General features: G+C 39.9%; 3 protein-coding genes across 8 annotated transcripts in view; 1 reads left to right on the plus strand and 2 right to left on the minus strand.

Annotated features, from left to right (window-relative positions):
- LOC142159778 (uncharacterized) overlaps positions 1 to 25,864 on the minus strand; it is a 627,000-nt gene that overhangs the window by 503,660 nt on the left and 97,476 nt on the right. The window lies entirely within an intron of this gene.
- LOC142159899 (uncharacterized) overlaps positions 1 to 25,864 on the minus strand; it is a 335,145-nt gene that overhangs the window by 229,610 nt on the left and 79,671 nt on the right. The window lies entirely within an intron of this gene.
- LOC142159795 (uncharacterized) overlaps positions 1 to 25,864 on the plus strand; it is a 43,876-nt gene that overhangs the window by 1,830 nt on the left and 16,182 nt on the right. The window contains exons 3-6 of one of the 2 annotated variants that reach the window (XM_075214532.1): positions 3,569 to 3,760; positions 3,840 to 3,963; positions 4,080 to 4,177; positions 4,308 to 4,422. In XM_075214532.1, coding sequence (XP_075070633.1) covers positions 3,569 to 3,760; positions 3,840 to 3,963; positions 4,080 to 4,177; positions 4,308 to 4,422 — 529 coding nt within the window. Of the gene's footprint in view, positions 1 to 3,568; positions 3,761 to 3,839; positions 3,964 to 4,079; positions 4,178 to 4,307; positions 4,423 to 24,974; positions 25,158 to 25,700; positions 25,821 to 25,864 lie in introns of those variants that run through there. The other variant, XM_075214533.1, reaches the window with a different exon arrangement.

Genomic DNA, 25,864 nt, shown 5'->3' on the forward strand with positions numbered 1-25,864 from the left:
ATTAGAGATGAGGTTGGAGATGTAGTGAGCAGTAGAGTTGGCGAGGGCCTTGTATGTGAAAGTAAGGAGCTTGAAAAGGATTCTGTAGGGGAAGGGGAGCCAGCGTAGGGCTTGGTAGATGGTGGAGACAGATGTGGAGTGGTGAGAAAAGATAAGGCTAGCACTTGCATTGAGTATAGATCGAAGAGGAGCGAGATGAGAGTCGGGGAGGCCAGTAAAGAGAAGGTTACAGTAGTCCAAACGAGAGATGATCAGAGAGTGGATGAGAGATTTGGTGGCATCCTGGGAGAGGAAGGGCCGTATGCGGGCAATGTTGCGTAACTGGAAGCGGCAGGATTTGGCAACAGATTGAATGTGGGGAGCAAAGCAGAGAGAGGAGTCAAGGTTGACACCCAGGCAGTGGAGTTGGGGAACAGATGAGATAGTGGAACTGTCAACAGTGATAGAGGGATCAGAGGGGGAAGAGGTTCTAGATGGAGGGAAGACTATGAGTTCGGTTTTGGCAATGTTGTCTAGAGGACATCCAGGAGGACATGGCAGAGAGGCTGCCCCGCCTACATAGATAGGTTGTGACTTTCTACCTCTTTGCATCTACAAAAGCCCCAGCAGGTATAGAGTGCTCAGACAAGGGGCAGACAGGAGGAATGGAAGGGGGAGGGTGACCTCTTGGAAGGCATGTAGCATGGAGTAAACTTGTGTATGAGGCAGGGATGTGTGGTTGGTGTTATTAGTCAATGGTAATGTCAGGTGGGGCATAGGATTATATGTTACACTGGGGTCGAGGGTGTGAGATACAAACATGGCTGCAATGAGGAATTTACTTCTTTTAAATTGAAGTCCTCTACCATACCATTGAGAAATACTGATCACTATGTACATGTGTTTGTTGAGTGTATGGAACAGGACATTCGTAACTCAAATTGTACGAAAGGAGGCTGGAAAAACTCTATTGTATATGTATTAAATGAGAGTGTTCATTTGGCAAATTAAGTGTTAAATATTTTGAATGCGAGGAGATTAGGATATAAATTTAGGGGTGTTTGCAGATCTATATACCTCACTCTTAGTTGATTTATACACCCTGGTATAGTGCTGCAAATACTAGGAGGGTGAAACGCGTTGCTGGACCCTTGCCTTTCCACTACAACCATTGACACTGTAACTGGGTTTGCTCATCTTAACTCCTACATCACTTGTTATAATAAATCTGTTCTTACATTCCTGCCGTCTCAGGCATTCTCTTCCTCTTTGTCCAGTACTGGTTTAGATAGATGCTTCAGTTTAGGTTGCCTGTGAGCGTGCTTCAGGAGGTCTCTGTTTAAAATTCATCAGACTGTTCTCCGTTGCCAAAGAGACAGGTAGTGTTAGCATTTATTGAGTTTAAGCAGTGCTCTATCTGACCTTCTGAAAATAACCCGTCTTGTTCTGAACTCCCGATTGTTTGCTTGTGAACCTGGGTTGTCATATGTCTCTGAATCATTTCTGTCTGCATGATATTAGCCTTCATATTAACTACTATTTCTGCCTCGTTCTCGTGTATTGTCAGCTGCTGCATAGTAGAGTTAGTTCTTGGGACTGTGACCTGTCGGTTCCCATCACTACCTTGCAGGAAAACGGATCTTCCCATTAGACTCCATATCTCAGATCTAGGAAGGGCCATGTGTTTGCAGCATAGAAGATTCACACTCCGGATTATTTGTTATAGTTTGCACAAACCATGGACCCAAACAAAAGTAAATAATACATTTCTTGCAAGGCCTTTCTAGTCACATGCATGTGCTCCAGGCCTCACTGTCGTCTCCCTGTGATGTCTCTGTTTCAAGTACACCTTCAGTGTTTGCACCCATTAAGCCTATTTCTTCACAGTTCATACCTAGCCTGCTAGTTTCTCCACCTCTGCGTTATAGTGATGATTTACAAGACTGTAAGGACTTTCTCATCCAAAGCTCAATTTTAAACTCTGTCTTGGGAATTGGTGTATTCATAGGTTAAAATATCCATTCTCTCCCTGTCTTCATCAAATACACTCCTCTTTACTACTTCTAACAAACAGCTGCCAAACAGACATACTTCCAGTCAACTTTAATTAATTTAAATTTCTTATCTACCCTCCATCGCCAACCACCATTGTGCCCAAGACCTTGTTCCCTACTTCCAGGACAATTGAAGATTGACAACATTCTACATGAAATGCTATCCTACTTCCTGAGCAATAACATGCTCAGTTTCTTCCCCACACTCTGGCACCCTCTCTTCATTTCATCCCACAAATAAAGATAATATATCTATTCTCTTCTTCTCCTTCTACCCGTCTACTTGACCCTATCTCCTTACAAATCACTTGATCTCTGTCTTCTGTGCTGTGCTCCTCTGAGCCACAGCTATCATCTGCAGTCTAGAGAAGTCTAAATAATGTCTGAACAATGCTATGCTTTTATAGGTGCTTGCTCCAATGAGAATAAAGCTCACATTCCGTAGTTGACAGTATTATTCTATCTTAGTATAACACTACGCCTAATGTTTGCATCATGAGCGATATACATTTACTGACAAGACAAAGTACAATATACCCAAAAATGCCCAAATATTCACTTATATTGTCTCCGTTTAAGTTCAACATTGCATGGGGTTGGTAAACAGTCTTTATTGCCTGTATGTTTTTTAAATTCATTAGTACCTTGGAATTGCAGAATCTTAGTCGAATGCCTTATCTTGCAAAATCTTAGGGTTTCTGTTATGTTTATGTTCACTTTTGTTTTATTAAATAAATCAATCCTGTTACACGTCCTGTCTGTGGAATTCAGTCCTTCGTACAAGACGACTTTCTCCGAACCTTCATGCGTTCCTGGAAACTTTAACTCTTTAGGCTATTCCTGAGCCATCCTCTTAGTCTCCATAGTCTACCTGATTACCACCACTATAAACTGTTTACTCAACATTAACATTTATTCTCCTTCTATACTTAAACATTCCTTTGACCCCAATACTAATATTGCTGTCTGACTGGTTCACATAGGCCCACTAAGCACTTTTCCCATTGCTATCTGGCTGGACCAATATACACAGATGTGACACTTAGTCTGATGTATCAACGTGTTAGTTTCCTACAGATTCTGAACTTATGGGCAGGGCCCTCTCATCTCTATGTGTGTCTTGTTTTCTTACAGAGTTTGTCCCCATGTGTAAAGCACAGTGCAGTATGGGTGTTGGTAAATAAAGTTTCTCTCTCAGATGGGAGTTATTTCTGTTCTCCACTTTAAAATGACTGTGGAAGAGGGTGTGAGCCGGACAACCAAACACAAAGATTGTTCTTGTTATTGGTTCACACGGCCACATCCTCTTCCAAAAACCCATTTTTTGGCCCGTGATATGAAACCCAGAACTCCAAGTATAGTGACGACATGGAGCAGCCCCGAGTGCTTCTGTAAGCGTTACTCTGTCTGGCTTTCTGAGACAATTAATTAATGAGAGTATATGTTTGTATTGGTATATTACTCTAAAGTGATGGATCTGTCATCCAGTGAAGGGGCCCTACTCTTTATACTGACCTTTTAGCTTCAATACACAGGATTACATGATAGTGAAGAAGACATCTGATGAGTGTGTGACACCCCTGAGCCATCCCTGTGTGTCAGGAGGACTGAGCAGGACCCAGAGCCCCATCACGGAGCCTCCACCTCACTCACTGACACATGAGAGAAACAATGACCAGAGGATTCTAGAACTCGCCAACAAGATCATTCAGCTGCTGACTGGAGAGGTGACTGCTAGGAATGGGACATTATACAGTAACACCAGGGGATGTGTCTGGGTGATGACTGTATCATTGTGTGTGTCAGGTTCCTATAAGGTGTCAGGATGTCACTGTCTATTTCTCCATGGAGGAGTGGGAGTATTTAGAGGGACACAAGGGTCTGTACAAGGACGTGATGATGGAGAATCACCAGACCCACACAACACTGGGTAAGAGGAGAATTTAATTTATTGTAAAGGACAGAGCAGATTTGAAGGCCCCACAGGTAAACACATCATCTACTATCCATATATAAACAATGTATTTCACTGTGTGTTTCTTACAGATGGACCCAGTAACAGAATTGCCTCAAACAGATGTCTCCATCCTCTTTATTCACAGGATCATACAGAAGAAAATTACAGTATCCCACAGGATTATCTGGTAGATGGAAATATCAAATATGCCAAAATATCAAAGCTCCTCTACAATAAATAAGATATGTGTTCATTATTCATTTATATTCTTCTGTTTGAGTAACATTAAATGTTATTTTATTATTTGGGTTATTCAGGGAGAAGACCTGACTAATATTATTAAAGTAGAAGAGATAGAGGTAGAAGAAGAGACGTATGTGAGGGGTGATCAGCAGTGTAAGGAGGAGGAAATCCCTACAGATATCAGCACAGGTGAGTAATACACACTATGTACAGAAAAGAGTCAGATATTCTCTTTGTTCGTTCACTACAACAATCTTATTCTACATCCTCCTCTGTCTGTACAAACTAAAAAGGGGAAAGTATCTGCCCAGTGGGGGAGTCAGGAGCCATCAGCCCCTATTAGACTCCTGCTCTCCTCCTCACATCCTATCATTGTGTGCTACTAGCTACCATATTCTTCTCTGTAACTACCAGATATGACACCGCATGACATCAGTGATTATCCCTAAGCACTGATGGTAATAACACCATTGTATGTGATATCCAGTGCTGATTATATTCTAATTCCCCTGAATTAATACTGCACCTGCTTAACAATCTAAATACCCCTTTTGCTTAAGTACTGAGTGTGCCACATAGAGGGCTGCGGTGAGGGCGATGGCGGGACCCAAGTGTTAAGAGTTGATTTGTGTGTTCTAGTGGACTCTTGCTGGTTTGCAAATTAATTTTAGTCTTTAAGTCCAGTCTGCTCATGTGCTTGATAGTTAGTACACCTTGATGCTTGACTGTGTCTGATCCCTGGCAATATCTTTGGAACATCCATTCTGATGTCCCAAAAATCTAACAAAGAGCGTGTGAAGAATTGGGAGGTAGATAATCTACTAAAAATATAGTAAAGACTTTTAAAAGCACAGTATGTGAAGGGGGAGTTTGTCTTGGTTTACACAGAATGTGGAAGTGATCAAATTCTGGTCTTTCTGACTTCAGGGGGATCAAATAAAGATTCCTGGGGAACTGTGTTTTGTGACTGTGTGTCATTTACACTAAAAGTCTCCTGTCAGTGAGTCACATTTAACACCCTAAGTCCAGAACCAGGCTAAGGACTGGTAGACACAGCTGCACGTGGGGGGAGTGAAGTTTGAGATTCACCTTGAGATTGTCTATGTGCCATTCTCCAAAGATTGGGGTGAGCAAAGATTCTATTGGAGACCTCATCTAAGCCATTCAAAGATAAAGGAGCATTCCCATCTTAGAGGTGTAAAAGTGGATGCAAAACAGGTAGAAAAAGGGCAGAGTCGCCACAGGCTAAATGGTCAGATGAAAAATATGAACAAACAAATAATGAAATCAAGAGTACCAGAATATTTCAAAAATGGTTAGGAAAGACGTAGGCAGCTAAACTTTCAAATGAGGGGAGTCAACCTACCTAAGCATTTACACATCAGACATATGGCAGAAAAACCCTCGGATGTAAGCAGGAGGGAGAGAAAATCCAAGTGTTTGTGGAGCTAAGCAGTGAAGAGTCAGAAGTGAGCAATCAACTCTGTTTCAAAAGTTGGCTTGTAGTTGTGAACAATCGGTTGTTTCAAAGGTAAGCTTGTGTTGGGTTCAGGGTAAAATTCTGGTAAAGGCCTTTGGAGGACTCATAGATATTATAAGAGGAAAAGGTTCTACAACTATGCTGTTAGAACTTGGACTTCAGGAGCCGCTGTCAGAAAAGCAAAGAGAAGAGGGCACTGTTGTCCACGGAAAAGAACAAGGAAGGCTTAAAGAAGTTATAGAGCATGCTGATTTGTTGATCCTTTACATGAAGGGTTGACAAGAAAAAAATAGTCTGTCCTTGCCAAGGAAGAGCCTGCAGACATGGTAGAGGAAGCTTCATGCTAAGAGCCCTTGCTTATGTAAGCAAATGATCCTGCAGAGGAGGTGACACTAATACCAAATCAAATAAAGTGCAGTCAAAGGTCCATCCTTTCAAGATGCCATGTTTAGCCATCTCCAGCTCCAACAGTCAGCAGCTCTGAAAAAGAGTTGCCTTAGTTCCCTTTGGGATAACGTGAGCCCTGGACTGGGCAGCTGCAATTCTGAGGTATCATGATCTAAATGGAAACTCTGTCCCACCTGGGGCTTTCCACTTGAAAACACTAAAGAGGGTGAGACTTTCTGGATACCAGGATACCAGCACAGATCAAAGTGTTGTCAGTGATCTAAGCCAAGAAGGTGGTGAGAAGAATTATACTATGGAGGTGGGCTTACCCGTACCAAGACATTCCGAGGTGGGTGAGAGATGCAGATTGATCATCTCTTAGGCCAGCGGAGGCACTGTTTGGAGACCTAGGCTGAAGGTGTTTAAGCAGATTACAGAGCAGTGTAAAGAAACAATTGGATCTGTCACAATGTCAGGGCACCCACAGGCTTTTCGCCAACATAGACAGGTAAAGAGTGAACCTGGAGTTCCTGCACCAAGTCAGCACTTTACATGACAGGCTATGGAAAATATTAGCACACCTAGGTAGATATATGAATAAGAAATTCTTAAGTTTATTTAACACAAATGACCAACATAGCTACATTTATGAAAGGGTTTAGTCATTCACCCTATAATAGATGTAACATAACGCATAGGGAATACAATGCACAATGATACCTGTCTCCTTGGGTATCCTCTTCATGCTCAATCTGGTGATAGTGAGGGTCCTCCCCCATCACTGGATGGCAGTAGACCTGCTTCAATTTCACAGGCACACAGATTCACCAGACCTGCACAGCTGGAGGATGAACAAGGAAGGCTGGTGGTCCTCGCAGTCCGTCATTGTAACTTCCGCTTCTTCATCTGCCTTGCAGGAGCCGTAAGCCCCAGCCAGACCTGACCTCTAGCTTCAACAATTTTCACTGTTGAATCTCTGAATGTCTCTTCTGGTCCTGGGCACGGCTTTTACCCTGCCTCTGGTTCTCACTATGGCGACTGGATACAAAAAGGGAACTAACTCTGCAGGCTACCTAATTGACTGGACATGGGGCCTGGCCAGGGTCTGACAGTAGCCTATCTCACTCCTGGGCCCCCTATCGGCACTGGATCCACACAGTTTAGAGATAAATCTTACACAATAATTCTCAACAAAGGGAGCCACGTTGCCTAACTTCCTTTTCCAGTCATTTAGTGAGAGCCAGAGCTTCATTTTTTTTAATGTATTATTTCTTTTTTTTTTTATTTTTTTATTTCATATAAAGTTATAGTACAAAGATTGTCAATACATATTCTTCATACATTAAAATACATCAGTATACAATTCCACACATCTATTTATTCTTACTATCAAAACATTCTGATCACATCCTATCCCTTACTTTAATTTATTTCTCCCCTATTAAACATAATCGTTTTAAAAAGGTATTCTTCCCTCTAATATCTCTGTATTATACCACAAAGTAAGTTGAAAAAAAGACTTGAGAATCTCTTTAACATTTACAGGTAATGTATGAATGTAGGAGATCCATGTCTGGAAAATCTTCTTTGTGAGTTTTTCTTTATTTGATACAGTTTCCACCCAATCCATATGAAAAAGGCAGGAAACTTGATTAGCCATCAAGTTTATATTAAGAGTATCTGATGATCTCCATTGAGATGATATAGCCTTTTTGGATGCTGCTATCATTAATAATATTTTTTTACCCTGTTAAACCTTGATTATTGTCTTGGGTATACATATTCCAAAAGATCCACTCACTAGTGATTGTAAATTAAATCCATGGAGAGCTTCTAATATATTCTTGAACAGCATTCCAAACAACCCTAACTTTAACACATGACCATAAACAATGTATTATATCTGCTTCTAGTTGTTGGCATTTATAACAGAGTGTTTGGTGCAGTACCAATAATATATTTTAACTTGGTTGTTAAATATGCTCTATGTAAAATGTTGTAATTCGTTTCTCTATATGAACTAGACATTAAGGGGTATATTTACTAAACTGCGGGTTTTAAAAAAGTGGAGATGTTGTCTATAGCAACCAATCAGATTCTAGCTGTCATTTTGTAGAATGTACAAAATAAATGACAACTAGAATCTGGTTGCTATAGGCAACATCTCCACTTGTTTTAAACCTGTAGTTTTGTAAATATACCCCTAATTCTTCATCTTAATATATTCTTTAAAAATATTAGACTCAAATGTGGAGATCACTCTAACTGTTTTGCCATACTCCCCTTGTGTTTTTTAAATCAATAATATATCTCACGTGTATATATATAAGATGGGGAAAAGTTCCTCAGAGGTCGACGCCACAGTGCAACGTGGAAACGTAAACAATGGTATTGTTATATTTTAATATCCCGTGGTTTAAAGGTATTAACATCTATAAGTTGATATAGTGAACATAGTACTTTAGTTTTCTATTTTTTTAATATATTAGAGACATGACCTTTTTGAAAGTCTGGATTAGAAATCAATGGAAGAAAAGGAGAATACCGACTAGAAAGTTTAAAAATTTGTCGTATTTGCCTCCACGCCCCGCAAAAACAAAATATATCAAAGGATTCTCTCTTAATATTACACGGAAAACATACAGGGTTGGTATGTAATAAAGCTGTCAAATGCATATCTGGGTTAAAAGCCTGTTCCAAATCATAGCTAGTATATATGTTTGTACCTCTTAACCAATCTATCGCATCTCTAATTTGCTGCTAGATTATATTCTGTTATATTGGGTAAATTTATCTTATTAGAAGGTTGTTGTCATTTAAGCAATGATGTTTTCTGACGTTTATTAGACCATAAAAATTTCTAAAAATCCTTATTCAAACTTTTTAATATCGAATTTAGTAAATATAATTAGCAACATCTGAATTGGATATAATAAACGTGGAAAGCTTATCATTTGAATAAGATGACATCTTCCTAAAGAGGATATCGGTAAATGTATCCAAGAACAGAGTTATCTTAATATTCTATTCATTAAATTGTCTTTCCAACCTCTCTTCGCTTCTGGGAAAAAAATGCCAAAGCCTCAGTTTTATTAATATTCACTAGAAAATCCTATAATCACTTCCTATTCTGCTAATTTCTGTATTATTAAAAGTACAGCTTCCCTCGGATTATGTAGATGCAACAAAAACATCATCTGCAAAAGCAGATATCTGAAGCTCAGCCATGCCTATTTTAAATCCTTGCCAATTAGCCATTATATCAAAATGTCTTGGAAGTGGATCCAAGGCAATATTAAAGAGCAAGGGTGACAGGGGACATCCCTTTCTAATACCCCTACTCAAAGAAAAAGTTGTTGTAATTCTATTATTAATAGTCAAATGTCTGAGGCTGTTTATATATTGTTCTAAAAATATGCAAAACAGTAGAGCCAAAATGCTGAAATTTAAATATCTTGATCGGATGAGATCAATAAATACGGTTGAATGCTTTATCTGCATCCAAACTTATTACTATATTATTTTTTTCATTACACTGATGTGTTTTAATCATTGCCGCAATTAAATGTCTTATATTATGAACCGAATGTCTACCTTTAGTAAATCCTGTTTGAGCTAGATGAAGTAAAGTAGGCAGAATTATTTGCAATCTAAGGGGGGTAATCAATTGTTAGCGAGACGGGTGAAAATCCCGCGCTCGAAAAATATTTCCTTGAACTGCGAGCTAAAATCCAGCGAGTAAATTACCGTATTAACGGTATTTACGCGCAAATGACCATATTAACGGTAATATTTTTTCGAGCGCGGGATTTTCACCCGTCTCGCTAACAACTGAATACCCCCCTAAGAGCGATAAGTTTGGAAAAAAGCTGAATATCCTGATTCAATAAAAAGATATGGATCTGTACGATCGTATTAATTCCATATCTTTAATTGGTTTTGGAATAACAATTATTCCAGCTCCTTTAAAATCTCTTGGCACCTGATTTCCACTCAATATAGAATTAAATGGGGCCATTAAATATGGAACAATATGCACCGATAATATTTTATAGTACTCCGCACTTAGGCCATCTGGTCCAAGTGTTTCCTAATAAGCTTTTTGATTTTTAGTTCTTAGTATTTCCATTTGTGTCAATTTCCTCAAATTTGCTTCTTGTAAAAATTTTACTCATTTTTTGCGAATTGTCTACTATGGAATCATATAATTGTCTATCATTTATATTTTAAGAATTCGTCTGAAATTCTTTGAGGATCTAGAACCTTGAATTGTGAATTTAATTTAATGGCTACTATAAGTTTAGCTAATGAATGAGTCTTAATTAAATGTACTACAAGTTTCCCTGGTTTATTACCCCAACCAAAAAAATTATTCTTCTGATAATCTAAATTTAACTGAGCCTTTTCCATACATAGAGTACCACAAAGAGACTTTAGTTCTCTATATTATTCGCTATTAGGTTGATTATTGCCATAATATGCCAGAAGCCAATATATTTCTTTTAATAGATGTTTTAGTATACATGTATAAAAAATATAATTAATCTTTTAATATTTTTTCCAGAATCCATTGATGTAGCGGAACGCTCAAATACACCTTTCATTAACTATTCTTTGGAGGAGGCAATGGAAATATGTCCATCAGTCATTGAGGCATCTGGTAAATGTATTGATCAAACTTTAATGACATTATACAGATTATTAATTATATACAATGGTTTCTAAAATGTACACATGTTTTATAACAGATTCTGCTGACATTGACATAAAGACAGAGTCTGTGTCATTTTCACCAGCTGCGACATCTGTCCACAAAGATGCTGGACAAAGATTTGAATTACTGCCAAAGACCTTCACAGATCTACAAGTTCCTGCCATCTCCGCAAAAAGTCCTTTCCAAGGCAATATACCCATCACAAGCACCCGTCGTCCAAAACAAATGGTGCTTGTTCCTGATCTGCCGCAGGAAACGATTCTGTTTGATTCCATCGCCAGTCTTGCTAGACAGATAGAGAAGAAGCAGGAATCGGAGAGGAAGATTGTGGAAGACAGGTTGCAGAGATTAAGTGAGCCGGTGCACCGATTGCCATCAACGGTGGGTGAGGTACAGAACAGACAAAATGCTACTAAAACATTATTCGAGAGAGTGTCGGCAGTACAAGAGCAGGTTGCAGAAACTCTACGCTTGAATAGAGCCCTCGATGCTAGAATGTCGCAATCACTGGAGCGGACTTCAGCTTATCAATGCAGAATGTCCCAATCGATGGATCAAATAAATAGAAGTATCCAGCAAACATCTGCTATGAATTTGCTAATGGGAACAACGCTACGATGTTCATTACAAAAACTGCAGGCACGAAGAACCCCGGGGAATGTGTCTGACTGTTATGAGCCGCCACGCTAGCCGCAATGGCTCGATGGCCTCTGCGTCCTGGCTGTTGCCCAGCGGCCGAGACGTCCTGGCTGATTCCTAGGTGACCAGGACACCTTGCTCTCTTCCGCCCCGGCTGTTAATAGGAGCCAGACGCGCAAGTGTAATTACTTGATCGCACCCATCTGTACTGACATTGGGGCATGTGTTCTTCCTGCACCTCTGATTGAATCTCCTGGGTTGAAAAGGCAGGGGAGGGGGTTAGCCTCCGTGCCAGTTGGAGCGTCCTTGCTCTGCAACTGCTAAACCTGGTGCTGTGAACTATTACCTGTCTACCTATTTTGACCTTTGGCCTGTTTCCTGGACTGGCGAATGTTTGCTGATTGCCCTCGACCTCTGGCTTGTTTTCCTGGACTATTCTTGCCTGCTGTCAGCCATGACACTTTGGCCTGTTCTACTACTATCCTTGCTAGCCTCTGACCCTCGACCCGTGGCCTGGCCATGGTTATCCTGTGCTTAGAGTTGTCTCTCTCCGCCTCCTGTCTCCACACTACCAGTTTCTAATGTGAGAGAAGAGTTAATAATGGAAGCTGAATGGAAATAAAAGATAGATACATGAGGCTAAGATAATGGTTAGAATAATATTTTATATCATTCTCTACTATATAACATTATAGGAAGTTCACAGTCATATTTATGTAATAGATAGGGCTCTAGATACGATGTTTAGAATAGTCAACGGTTCTTCTGTGTCCAGGGAAATGTATTTCTGAAAAAGCAATAAAAGTCAAACCATTTTTTATCGTAGGATTTATGTGTTCATGGGCACAAGTTTACAATGTTGTACCAATGCATTCTTTGTTGAAAATAGAAATTGATTATAACCAATAAAGCTTGGATAAGTACCAGCCAATGGGCTATATAAACTGAAGGTAAGCTCCTAGTTGTATGTCTATTCCTGTATGAACTATACGTCTGTGTAGGCACGCAATAAAGAAGGATTTGCTTTTCATCTGACTCTGTTGCATTATTTTTTTATTTTTTTTTATAAAGCTTTATTAAAAACTTCCAGAACATACTTAGTAGTTACAATTAAATATTGGACAGTGTCCCTCAGATGGTACACAAAAGCTCCACTCTGCCCTTCCACTGAGACTCTAAACTAGTTTTGTTTTGTTTTTTTAAGTTTTATTTATGCAAGGTCACATTGACAGCACATAACGGTTGACACAATGGATACACATAATGAAGTGTACTGAAAAATCACACAGGATCCACGGCCAGCGTAGAACATATTATCCAAAAAGTCAACTATATTAATAGAAATAGAAAATGAGTGGCCCAAGGATTTCATACAAAAAGAGGAGGAGAAGAAGAAAGAAAAGGAGTAGAGAACGGAGCAAAGGGAATGGTGAAATGTGACTAGTTCCATCGCAAACAGAAGGACAAGCACTAAGATGTAAGGTAGTGAGACGGAGTTATGTATAGGATGAACAAGCCTGAAAAAAGGATAGCCAGGGATCCCATACCCTGGTGAATGCTTTCGAGGAGTTGCGGATCATGCTAGTCATGTATTCCATCTGCTGAGTCTGCCAGATTCTGTTTAAAATGGACTGTAAGGAAGGAGGGACTTGGAGTTGCCAATCTGCCGCTATTTGGCAGGTAGCTGCCGAGAGAATGTGCCTAATTAATTTATTCTGATGGCGGGTTGCCGAAGGGGATCCCAAGGGAAGGAGAAAGAATTTAGGCTCCAGGGGAATATCCACCTGAAGGATTGAATGAATCAAGCTTTTGATCTCAGTCCAGAAACCTGACAATATTAGGCACGACCACCATATGTGAAGGAATATGCCCTCATGGGAGCACCCCCGCCAACACCGGTCAGACGAGTCAGGAAGTATTCTACAGAGACGCGAAGGTACATAGTACCTGCGATATAGCACCTTGTAGGGAGTCATTATTTTCTATATCACAGTTTATAAGCTTTTCCAACACTAAGTTTAATTTCTGGGAGCATCCAAGTACTTTTGAGTGCATCTAACTTTACGGGGAAAGGCAGCTGCTATAGGTGAAGATCTATTCTGCCTGTTCAGAAAGCTTATGACAGTACTGGAAAGCCGTAACATTACAACCAATCATAATAAAACGCTTTGGAGGATACTGTCCCGATGGAATCCAGACAGCCGAGCCCAGCCCAAGTGCTGGCCGGCCAGAATCAGACACTGTCTCAGGTCGTTCAGGAGCTCTCTCTCCGCTTATCCACTCAGATATAAGCTCCCGTCCACTCATGCAGCTAAGGTGCCACTCAATGAAAATTTAACCTTCTGAATAATTTCTCTGGGGACTGGAGACTATTCTGTAATTTTAAAGAAAGCTGCAAGCTCTATTTTTGCCTTAGGCCCCGCTCCTCTGGTTCTGAACAACAGAGAGTGGGAATTGTGATCTCCCTTCTTCAAGGAGACCCATAAACTTGGGCCTTTGGATTGAGTCTGAGTAATTCCGCACTTTTCAAGGTGGATGCCTTCTTCAGTGTCTTAGGGTTGCTTCATGATGACCCTGGCCGCGTTGCCTCCATTGAGTGCCACTGCATTCCCTGAAATATGGACGCTGCACGGCTGAAGAGTTAATACGCTGGTCCACGGACTATGAATGGAACCACCCTGCTTTCCTAAGTCAGTTCCACCTCAGGCTGTCCAAACAGATAAAAGTGTACAATATCCTACATCTGATTCCTTGGAGAAGCTTACTAAGTTAGCTAGCAAAATTAACAGACGCATTAAGGAAATCCTCTTATTCTTCTAAAGTAGCTCCCTCCTTTCCAGTGGACGCTTCGTAACCTATGCAACTTGGGGCCTACAGACTCTTCTCGGAAGAAAGGACCAGGAGACATTTGACAGCCAACAGCGATCTTACAATTTTCTGTAAAGCCTGAATTTTGTCTGGGGGCAAGAACATCCGCTATTGTTGGGTGTTGAACAGAAGTACCAAAAAGAACATCATTGGGTTGGAGTCAGCTTGAACTTATTGAAGTTGAGGATCCAACCGTGGGACTCCAGAGTCTGGGTCGTTACCTTGATATGGAACAGGAGTACCACTGGGAACTCCGTAATCAGAATCAGATCGTCCAGGTAAGGGATGATTGTAATCACCTTGGACCGAACCAGCGCAGCCATTACCGCCATGATCTTGTTAAAGACCCACAGAGCCGTGCCCAGACCAAAAGGAAGTACCTGGAATTGGTAGTCATCTGACTGAACAGCAAACCTGAGAAGGGACGGATGACCCTCCCAGATGGGAGCATGCAGATGGCATCCTTGATGTCTAGAGCCACCATCAACTCCCCCCTGTTCCATACTGTGAATCACTGATGACAGAGACTCCATCTTGAATCTGGACACCCTGATCTGGGTGTTTAAAGATTTCAGATTCAGAATTGGCCTGAACGAGTCGTTGTGTTTTGGAACAAGGAACAGGTTGGAATAAAACCACAAACCTTTTTGTGATTCCTGAACCGGAAAAAAACCCACTTCGGAAGAAATCAGGGAGTGGATGGCGTCTCGCAGAGCTAGTCACTTTTTTTGGACATGCCCTGTGGAAAAGAACTTTTCCAGGATTCAGACTGGGTATAGGTCATGTGATAAGTGTAGGAGGTGTGATGACGCCGTCGTGTCACCATAGCCCTGTCCCCTATTATAAAAACTTGCGGCATTGAATGTCGGGGTGGGGTTTAATGTGTGATTGCGTCATTAAGCCCCACCTCCACAAATGTCTGGGAGGTTGCTTACTCTTCCGGGAGTCCAGGAGAACTCCCCGAAATTCCTGAGAGTTCTCTCGGGAGAGTAGGCAACTATGGTTAATATAAAAGGGGGATAAAGAGAGACGGGATGACGGAGTTGCACATACAAAATGGAAGACAGATGCCCAGACATACAAGATGGGAACAGAGGCACACATTGCAGAAGAAAGGAAAATACAAAGGGGAGACACGGGGGGGGGGGGGGGGGGGGAGATTGCAAACAACAGAAAAAATTAATTGAAAGCAGGGGTGGAAGAAATTTACCCAGGAACTGAGCTTTATTTAAAGGAGCAGAGATGAGGTCAGTTGGAGCGTATGTGCTGCATCTATACAGGAATCTTAATCATCATAATCTATTTATACAGCACCAGCAAATTCTGTAGCGCTTTACATTGACGGGAATAGGCCATACTTGTCCACGCTCCCAGAATTTCAGAGAGGTTCCCAGATTTCGGGGAGTCCGGAAGAGTAGGCATCCTCCCGGGTGTAGGGGCAGGTTGTGCTAGGCAATGCCGGGTATTTCGGAATTTCATACCAGATCTCCTGGAGGAGAGATTTTAAAAGTGGGTAAGTATTGAATAGGCATCACGTGGCCAATCGTTCACAGATATGGGGGCGATCCTGCTGGTGCCACCAGAAAGCTCTGCCCCAATGTATACTGACACGTTCACCAGGACATTCCCAATTGAATAGGCACCGGCAGCTCCTGGTGAACGAGATATTTGGGCACTGGGTTGTGACAGGCGGTGAAGCAGTAGTGTGAGCTCAGACGAACAGTATACACAGTACAAACAGTAGCCAGCTGCAAAGTCCCCTAGGCCTTACACACTGACCCTAAGCCCCTCCCTAAACAGGGTACTGTTGGGGTATCGGGGTTCACCGATACTTCTATCAAGCACCTTCAATGTCAGTCAGATCTTTCTTTGTTTTCAGTCGACTGGTGAACAGAAAATACTCAACACCTGTATGATATAATGCTGAGCAGCTTTATTCTGTTCCAATTTGAGACCACTTCAGCGCTTATTTTTATACATGTAAGTCTAGGGGTATAGATTCTGAACAACCAATTATAAGACAGTAAAATAATGAGAGAAAATCAATTAACAATATATATATTTCAGTTTTACATCAAAGATCAAACAACTCTTTCTTCTTTGTGTGTTATCTCTTTCCAGGCTTTTTGCCAATATCCTTGTGCTGCCCCCATCTTTGAGTCCTTGGGTTTTATCTTATCAAGAACGTTGCTACATGTTCTTGGAATCTTTCGTTGATGGGAACATGGCGCTGCATGGCCAACCTTGAATAATTTGTCTTTTTAAACTGAAAATAATATCTGCTTAATTTCTCTTAAAGTCATAGCATAACATATTAGCATCTAAAGCTTAGCACATGATAGATATTAAATCAATAATCATACAATTCCACTCTAACATTCCCCTCTTTGATTAAATATCAACTATTAACCTCTACCTATCAGTCATGGCGATACTCAGCAGAAGACAGTTAGTACCTACATTTAAACATATGGTATCATAAGGACCCCATATGATTAGAACAAGAATTCATTAAGCACATATCTCTGGTACTTTATCACCATAACTTTTCTTTCCCTACTTAATGTTTTATCTCGGTGCATAGAGAGGAATTCTTTGCTGATATCTATTCAAAAGCTTTCTTGTATTACATGTTAAGTAGCAGTTCCATATAATCATTATAGTTAGTACAAGAAGAATTAGTATCAATGGATGAATCAAGATATTCATTGCTTTCTATATGGAATAAGATTCATTAACAAATATGTCCCACTAATGAATAGGACATCAATTTTCATTCTGGTTTCTCGATGGTCACTGTCAATCTCTTGTTGCAGACTGTGCAGGTTTTTGGTTTGATTGTTGACCATTGCTGATAATGTTCACTGTTTGTCTCAGACATTAAACTTGTAGAAATTTCTGTGATCATTACTGGTTCTGGAAGCTCATTATTTTTCCTGCAGGAACAACAATCAAGTGTCAGTAATTTCTTAATCAGCCATATAACAATTGTCTCTACCACATATACAATGAGCTGGATTGCCAAACCCTTTGCTACTAATGGCAATATTCCCAATATTCAAAATGAATCATTGCTGACAACTTTGCCAATGAGGTTATGTATTAACAAAGGCATTTTCAAAGTTTATTCTCCTATGAGTGCAAATTGTTGGGCACTCCTTCCCCTTCTGTTTCTCACAGTGACATAGGCAATTTGTCACTTATCTGTCTGTTTCACACTGTGTTAGGGAGGCCTTGACCCCTACTTCAGGCAGAAATATTCTGGTAAGACATATCAATACCATAAGACAGTCATTTCTATTTATCAGAACAAGACTCCCCTGATTTGAAGACTTTGCAGTGTGATGCGTGAATCCAGGTGTCTTTTTCCTGTACTTTCACTGCCATGGGAGTCATCAACAGGACTTGATAAGGACCCTTATATCTGGGTTCAAGACGTCTCCTGATGTGCTTTCTTATGACCACCCAGTCACCAGATAGCAGTTTATGGGTACCTGTATCAAAATTAGGGTCTGGAATGAAGGAGAACATTTGACCATGTATTTCAGTTAGTTGTTTCTGTAATAAGGCAACATAGTTCAACAAATCACCACGTACATGCTGTAGTTGCTATGGAAAATAACAACCTGTTCTGTGTGCTGTGCCAAACAGTATCTCATGTGGTGCTAAACCTGTGTCTCTTCATAAGTGTAGTTCTAAATGTTAAACAGAACTATTGGTAAATATTCTAACCAAGTCTTTTTGGTTTCTTGCATCATTTTCTGTATTTTCAATTTAATGTCACCATTAAGCCTTTCTACCCTCCCACCTGCTGGTGGCCTATAAGGAGTGTGAAAAGCTTGTGATACTCCCAAGTTCTTCATTACATGCTTCATTATCTCTTCTGTAAAGGTTGTACCTCTATCTGATTCAATAACTTCAGGTATGCCATATCTATAGATGACTTCTGAGATTAATTTCTTCGCTGTATTTTTAGCAGTAGCTTTTCCTTCTAACACATACTCGTAGGTACCACATTTATGAAGTTGTATATAGTCGATCAGAAGTCTCTGAAAGGGATAGAAAGCCTTTGGGGTCTTTACTCTTTGCCCTGGATTGTGTATTCCACATATCCAGCAAGCTGTCACATAGTTTGTGTCCGCACAGTTAAATCCAGGGGTAATCCAATTTTTCCATACCCTATTAGTCATTGCCTCTTTGGAATGATGTACTTGTCCATGTGCAATCTGAGTCATTACTGGGTATAAGGCTCTTGGTAGGCACCATTTATTTTCTTTTGACCATATTCCTTGCTCATCAAGCTGTGCACCTTCTTTTTCCCACTTATTCTTTTCTTCCTTTGTTGCTTGTTTCTGAAAGTCTTTAAGGCTTTGTAGGTCTGGGAATTGAAATTTGTCTGTGTCACCTTCTGTTGAGTCTACAAGAAATGTAGTATTCTTTGGTTGGAGGGCTGCCTTTTTTTGCTGCTTGATCTGCAAAGTTATTTCCTCTTGCTTCTGGAGTTTGTTCTCTAGTGTGAGCTTGAACCTTTATAATTCCCACTTGTTTAGGGAGTTCCAATGCTCTAAACAGTTCATTAATCAAGTTTGCATGTTTGATGGGTTTTCCATTTGATCCTTGGAAATCTCTGCTTTTCCAAATGGGACCGAAGTCATGCGCCACTCCCCAGGCATAATGTGGATCTGTATATACATTGGCTTTTTGTCCTTCTGCATATACACAAGCTTTAGTTAGAGCTATCAATTCTGCTTCTTGTGCTGATGTTCCATTAGACAGTGTTCCTGAGTCAAGCACCTCTTCCTCAGTTGTGATGGCATAACCTGTATATGGAACTCCATCCACATAGTATCTAGATCCATCTACATAAAGAGTTAGGGTTGCATCTGAAAGTGGTGTGTCAGTAACATTATGCAAAGCTCAAGTTTCTAATTTCATAAGTTCCAAACAATCATGTGAAAATTTTTGTGTGTGTATTTCTTCAGTTTCTTCTTCAGACGCTTCACTCAGGTCCTCATATCCCCTGTCTGATGATTCATCTTCTTTGCGACTCCCCTTACTCCCCTCTTCTGAATCATCAATGGGGAGCAGGGTTACTGGATTGAGGACTGTGCAATTGGTAATTGTTACATGTGAGGCGCTGAGCAAGGCTACCTGATATTTAGTTAGTCTGGCTGCAGACAAATGTCTTGTTTTTGCTTGATTAAGAATTTCTGTGACTGTATGTGGAACTTGAGTAATAAGTGCATGGTCCAATACCATATCTGCTACCTTTTCTTTCAGTATTGCTGCTGCTACTGCTTGTATACATGATGGAGAACCTCTTATAACTGGATCGAGTTGTGCAGAATAATAGGCCAGTGGCCTTTGCTTCGTTCCATGTTTCTGTGTGAGGACTCCTAGAGCATGTCCTGACTGCTCATAGCAGAACAATGTGAAAGGCTTCAGATAGTCTGGTAGTCCAAGTGCTGGTGCAGTAGAGATGGCATGTTTCAGGGCTTGCACTGCATTCTCTATTTCAGCTATATTGAGCGGTTCTGTTCCCTGTTTCCTCAAGCATTCATACAGTGGTTGCATAAGAATTGAAGCTGAAGGAATCCACTCTCTGCAATATCCGAGGAGTCCCAAAAAGGCTCTGATTTCTTTGACTGTTTTTGGTGTCTTCATGTCTCGTATAACTTTAACTCTTTCAGTTGTAAGATGTCTGGTTCCTGCAGAGATACAATGTCCTAAGAATATTACTTTTTCCTGTACTAGTTGCAACTTGCTTGGTGATATTCTGCAGTCTTGTTCGGCCAGAAAACAAAGTAATGACAGTGTTTCTGCTTTGCATTCTTCTTCAGCTTCCGCAGCCACCATGAGATCATCTACATATTGAATGAGTTGAGTAGTTGGATTGATAGGCCTCCATCCTTGGAGAATTAGTGCCATTGCTTCTGAAAATTCTGATAGGCTTGTGGCTCCTCCTTGAGAGAGTCTTGTCCAACAATAATGGTTTCCATCATGGGTGAAGGCTAGAAGGAGTTGACTATCTTCTGTGATTGGGACTGAGAAGAAAGCATTTGCCAAGTCAATTACTGAAAACCATTTTGCATTTGGCGGTATCTGATTAAGCAAAGTGTGGGGGTTGGGCACAATGGGAGTGTTGATCAGAAGTCTTTTGTTGACCTCTCTTAGGTCATAAACCATCCAGTATTGCACCCCCTTGTCCGACATCTTAATTCTTTACTGGGAATAGGGGTGTAGAATAAGGAGAGCGACATTTTCTTAACACCCCTATTTGTAGATATTCTTGTATTTGTTCTGATATCGCTTTGGTTTGAGCTGCAGCAAGTGGGTACTGTTTAATTGAGACAGGATGTGTTCCTGGCTTTAGTGTCAGTTTTACAGGATTTACTTTAAGTGTGCCCACATCGTGTTTTCCTTTGGACCATAACTTGTCTGGTACTATGTTCAGTCAATCTGGTAGATTAACAGTCTTAGCCTTGTGACATGTGCTCATCTGCTCTAGCATCTAGATTGCTGCTGTAAGATCTTCTTGGACTGGAGATGGGAGTTGACTTGTGAGTTTTACTCCAGTTGGGGTGTATTTGATGCTGGCTTGTATCTTGAAAGTACATCTGCTCCCAACAGATTATAGGGACAAGATGAGGAAGTGAGAAATTGTATTGGTACTTCAATTGTCTCTTCACCTACTAAAAGTGTAACTGGTTTACTTTCTGTTAGTTTTACTTCTTTTCCTGCTAGGCCTGTAGCAGGTAAATCAATTTCTGTTAATAGTTGTTGAGGTACCTCCTGTTTTCTTAATACAGTGCGGCTTGCTCCAGTATCAATTAGACACTCACATTCTTGACCATTATGTAATATGATATTCACTAGGCCTTTAGTCAAGTTGTCTATCAGAGTTTGGTTACAATCTCTTTTCATGTGCCCTCTCTGTTTGCAAAAGAAACAAACGCCTTGCTTTTTCATTTCTTCCAGAGTCATGTTTTCTTTTTCCTTTATTTGTTGCTTTGGTGCACCTCTTGTGTCTGTACGAACCTTCCAGTCTTGATTCTCTTGGACCACATGAATGGTAATTTTCTGAGTTTGAGATTTGTCTTTGGCTTTCCTTTGCTTCTCCTTTTCCCGGTCTTCTATATCTTCCTGAACTTGGAGCATGGATTGCATTTCCATTGTTGCTGCTTCTGGTCTTATAAGGAACAATTGTTGATGATATGTTTCAGAAAGGTCATTAAGGAATCTGGTCTTAAACAGTCTGCGATGTTGGGCTTTATCTCGAGTAAAACCTTCAACTTTGTGTGCTTGAGTAGCTCTGTCACAATCTGGCAAAGCCAGTGCTGGTGCTGAAGTTGCTTTAGCTTAAAATTGGTTAAACATTTGGTTTTGCTCAGCAGAGAGTGTAAATGTCTTACTATCACCCAGAAATGCTAATGCAAAAACACAGATAATAGCCCATAAAGTCTTAAATCTTTTTCATTTCCTTACAAACATTGAATTCCCATCAATGCATTACCATACCCACGATACAAAGAAGGACTTGCAGTATATTACTATTATAGCACAGTAAATAAGGGCAGTGAATGCGTTTACAACACTGATTGACTCAAAATTGTTATGAGGATAAAAATAAAAACCTTTTGCTTTCTGCACATACAGAAAAACCATCTGGTTCATGCATTTACTATGCGAATAGCACATAAACTCTAATATCTCTTTCCAAAACAAGGTAATCATTACTCAGCAGAGTCTACGTTCTATAAATCCTTAATTAGTTTATACTTATGTTTGTTGTGGCTGTTGACCAAAACATATTGCAACTTCTATTCATTGCAAGTTGGATCAATGCAATCTGGATTGAAAGGGTGCTTTGTAGCTGGAGAGCTTCTGTGAAGAAAAAACTTTTGCATAGAGATTAACATTTATTCACTAGGAATTACAGTAACTGTTATTAATTCACATTGTACAGCTGCTAATATGACACTTGTTTAAAAGTTTCTCTTTGTAGCTTAACTGTGACGCTATGCGTTCCATGCAATGAAAAACTGATTTCCTCAAAGGGGCAGTCCCTAATCTCACAAACAGGGAATGTCAAAGTGACGAGACCTGGGCGAGTGTTCAAAGCCACTCCTTTCTCATCATCTCTTTGTAAACCAAATATTCACACATATTTCCAGATTCTGTGATTTCCATGTTTAAAGTACAAATATATATTCACCATTCTCGCTCACAGACGACATTTTATCTCGTAACATTTTTTTATGGGCATAACAAACCCTCCTTATTTCTGAGAACATTCATCAGCGCCATTTTCACACAGATAAAAACAGCTTGTAATATATATCTTCATGTAAAGGCTCACTCCCACAATTCTCAACTTCATTAAAGAGAAAACTATTTTTCTCAAATTTCAGAAACAAAATTATTTTGTTCAAATACAGAAACGGCTTGTTGGACCCCAGCCAACTTGTCCGTCCACTGAATCGTGTAATGACGGACCAAAACATTTCAACACTTGTTATGCATCTCTTTAAAAGCTTAGAATTAAGCAGGCAGGCATTATATTATTTACAAAAATGTACAACTTCTTTAACCTTGAAACATGTCTTTTGTAAAAAAAAAACCAAAAAAAAAAAAAAAACAGACAAGACAGACAAACACAGATCTCCCTCACACGAAGTAAGAAGGAGACAAAACTCACATACAGAGAAAGAATAATCAGCCGATACCTTCCAGCCTACTGCTGTGGAACTACAAGTCCCAGCATTAGACTAAATACAAGTTAGCCTCAACATGTCATTATCACTCAGCACTCCGGACATATTTTATCAGCATTACATACATTGTCAGATAACAAAAAACAGAGTGCTTCTTATCTCAACACACTGAAATCTTTTACACAGAATAAGGGAGGGGCACATTTCACTCATTCAGCTGCGCAGGATCAAACATACATTTAGCATATCCACACATTGACCTGATCTTCATAGCCAAGCCTTTTTATCCATTCTTTATTATTCAAATAAAACCCATACCATTTCTGTAAGTCTAATGTCCCTTCTGGGGGAAATCCTGCTCTCTTGAGTACTTTATGAATTCTTTAAAGAGCTTTACTACCTTCTCTCTTTTTCATTATATCCATAGGCTTGCCTATAGTAGGCATCTTACTGTTCTGTGCCCCCATTTACTGGGTTACTGGTCACAGTACTGTCAGTATCTGGGATACAATGTCTTATAAGTGGGATAAGGTAATACAATTTTCCCCTTTGTACAGACTATAAGTATCTTTAATCCTTTACCTCCTAGTCTGCCATAGGAACACCAGATGTGAGTTTTATCGGCTGTAGATTAAAAGGCTGGCACTTATGGCTGATCCGATTCTTCCCCTCAAGTCAGTGTATGGACATATAGGTTTATAATCTGGTAACATATGATTTTGTGGCCAATATGTAGTATTTCTTCATTCAAATGCACCCTAACGTAAAATATAGTTCTTTTTCATTACTTACAAAACCGTAATATGCATTTGTAGTTGTAACACCCTTTAGTCTAGGTCCCTTGCAACCTGAATATTTTCTCAGAACAATGCAGCAGGTACAATTCTTACATACACCTCTCTTATTATCTTCTAACTAAAATTGTCTACATCCATCATAATCTACAGTATCCATACATTTATCATTTCATTATCCTTTCCTCTGACTGTACATTGGGTTCATAGAATACCCTCTAATCACCTCAACTGACTTTCCTTAGACATACAAAGAAATACTGAACTGAGTAAGAAGGTAGAAATCTACACTTTTCTTACTCACCGGATTTAGTTCAGCAGTTCTCTGGACATCAGTGGAGTTTGGCGTCAGTTGTGGAGATATTGGAGCATCCCGGATCTAGCCCCCAGAAATGTTGGGGTATCGGGGTTCACCGATACTTCTATCAAGCACCTTCAATGTCAGTCAGATCTTTCTTTGTTTTCAGTCGACTGGTGAACAGAAAATACTCAACACCTGTATGATATAATGCTGAGCAGCTTTATTCTGTTCCAATTTGAGACCACTTCAGCGCTTATTTTTATACATGTAAGTCTAGGGGTATAGATTCTGAACAACCAATTATAAGACAGTAAAATAATGAGAGAAAATCAATTAACAATATATATATTTCAGTTTTACATCAAAGATCAAACAACTCTTTCTTCTTTGTGTGTTATCTCTTTCCAGGCTTTTTGCCAATATCCTTGTGCTGCCCCCATCTTTGAGTCCTTGGGTTTTATCTTATCAAGAACGTTGCTACATGTTCTTGGAATCTTTCGTTGATGGGAACATGGCGCTGCATGGCCAACCTTGAATAATTTGTCTTTTTAAACTGAAAATAATATCTGCTTAATTTCTCTTAAAGTCATAGCATAACATATTAGCATCTAAAGCTTAGCACATGATAGATATTAAATCAATAATCATACAATTCCACTCTAACAGTACTTTATTATCAAACCCCGCCCACGTGTGTAAGCCCCGCCTCTGTGAGATCCGGTAATCAATTAGTCTATATAAACAAGCTGGAGGTTTGAACTGATCATGTGATTAATAATTTCGGTGCTCACAAAATAGAAACCCTTTACATGAATCCACAGTCTCTATTTGCACAGAGAAGCCCCTGTTACTGAATGTTTTCAGCTATTGAGGCAGCTGTGTGTCTCCTGTTATGGCGGCGGCCATTTTGTTGAAGCTCCTCTGCTGCGGATCGCACAGGCTGGAAATATATTATACTGTACAGATCTCTGTCCCCAGCATTGGGCAGGAGGAAGCAGTGACAACGTGTTGTCTTTATCGGTGCCAGGTATTAATGACATTTATTATTATAATATTATTTATCATTCATCAACAATGATAACAGGTGGATCACTAGCACTAATAATAATATAGATGTGTGATGTATCTCTTGTAAGGAACAAAAATAGATCAAAACAATTGGTCCACATGTATATTACTGTGCTATATATGTACCTCACTTGCATGGCATGGCGATAGAGTATATACTTATTGTGGCATAAATGTGAATTCTTAGTTTAAGCACCCTGGTAAAAAGTTATATACTTTATGGTATATGTTATGGTGAATATGTCATTTTGTAACATGTATGATATGACAAGGTGGTAAATCCTGTGCTCATCAGTCCCAAATTTCCATAATGTATAATGTCCAGCATATACATACACCCCCTTGCCCAATTATATGCCCACATAATGCCCCATATAGATATATATATATATATATATATATATATATATATATATATATATATATATATGTGTGCCTCTTGCTTCTATGTCAGTAATAATGTGTGTATCTATTGTATTATCTATTTCTAACCAATCTATAGGGCAGACTTTCCTGTATATATCATCTGCCTGTCTCACAGACAATGGATGAGGACAAAAATCACATGACTGAGAGGATATTAAACCTCACTCTGGAGATCATCTACCTGCTGACTGGAGAGGTGAGGGATTCTGGGAATATCACATTGACATCACTATTATCTCT

This window comes from Mixophyes fleayi, chromosome 6, assembly GCF_038048845.1.
Source record: "Mixophyes fleayi isolate aMixFle1 chromosome 6, aMixFle1.hap1, whole genome shotgun sequence".
In the NCBI taxonomy this organism is placed as follows: Eukaryota; Metazoa; Chordata; class Amphibia; order Anura; family Limnodynastidae; genus Mixophyes; species Mixophyes fleayi.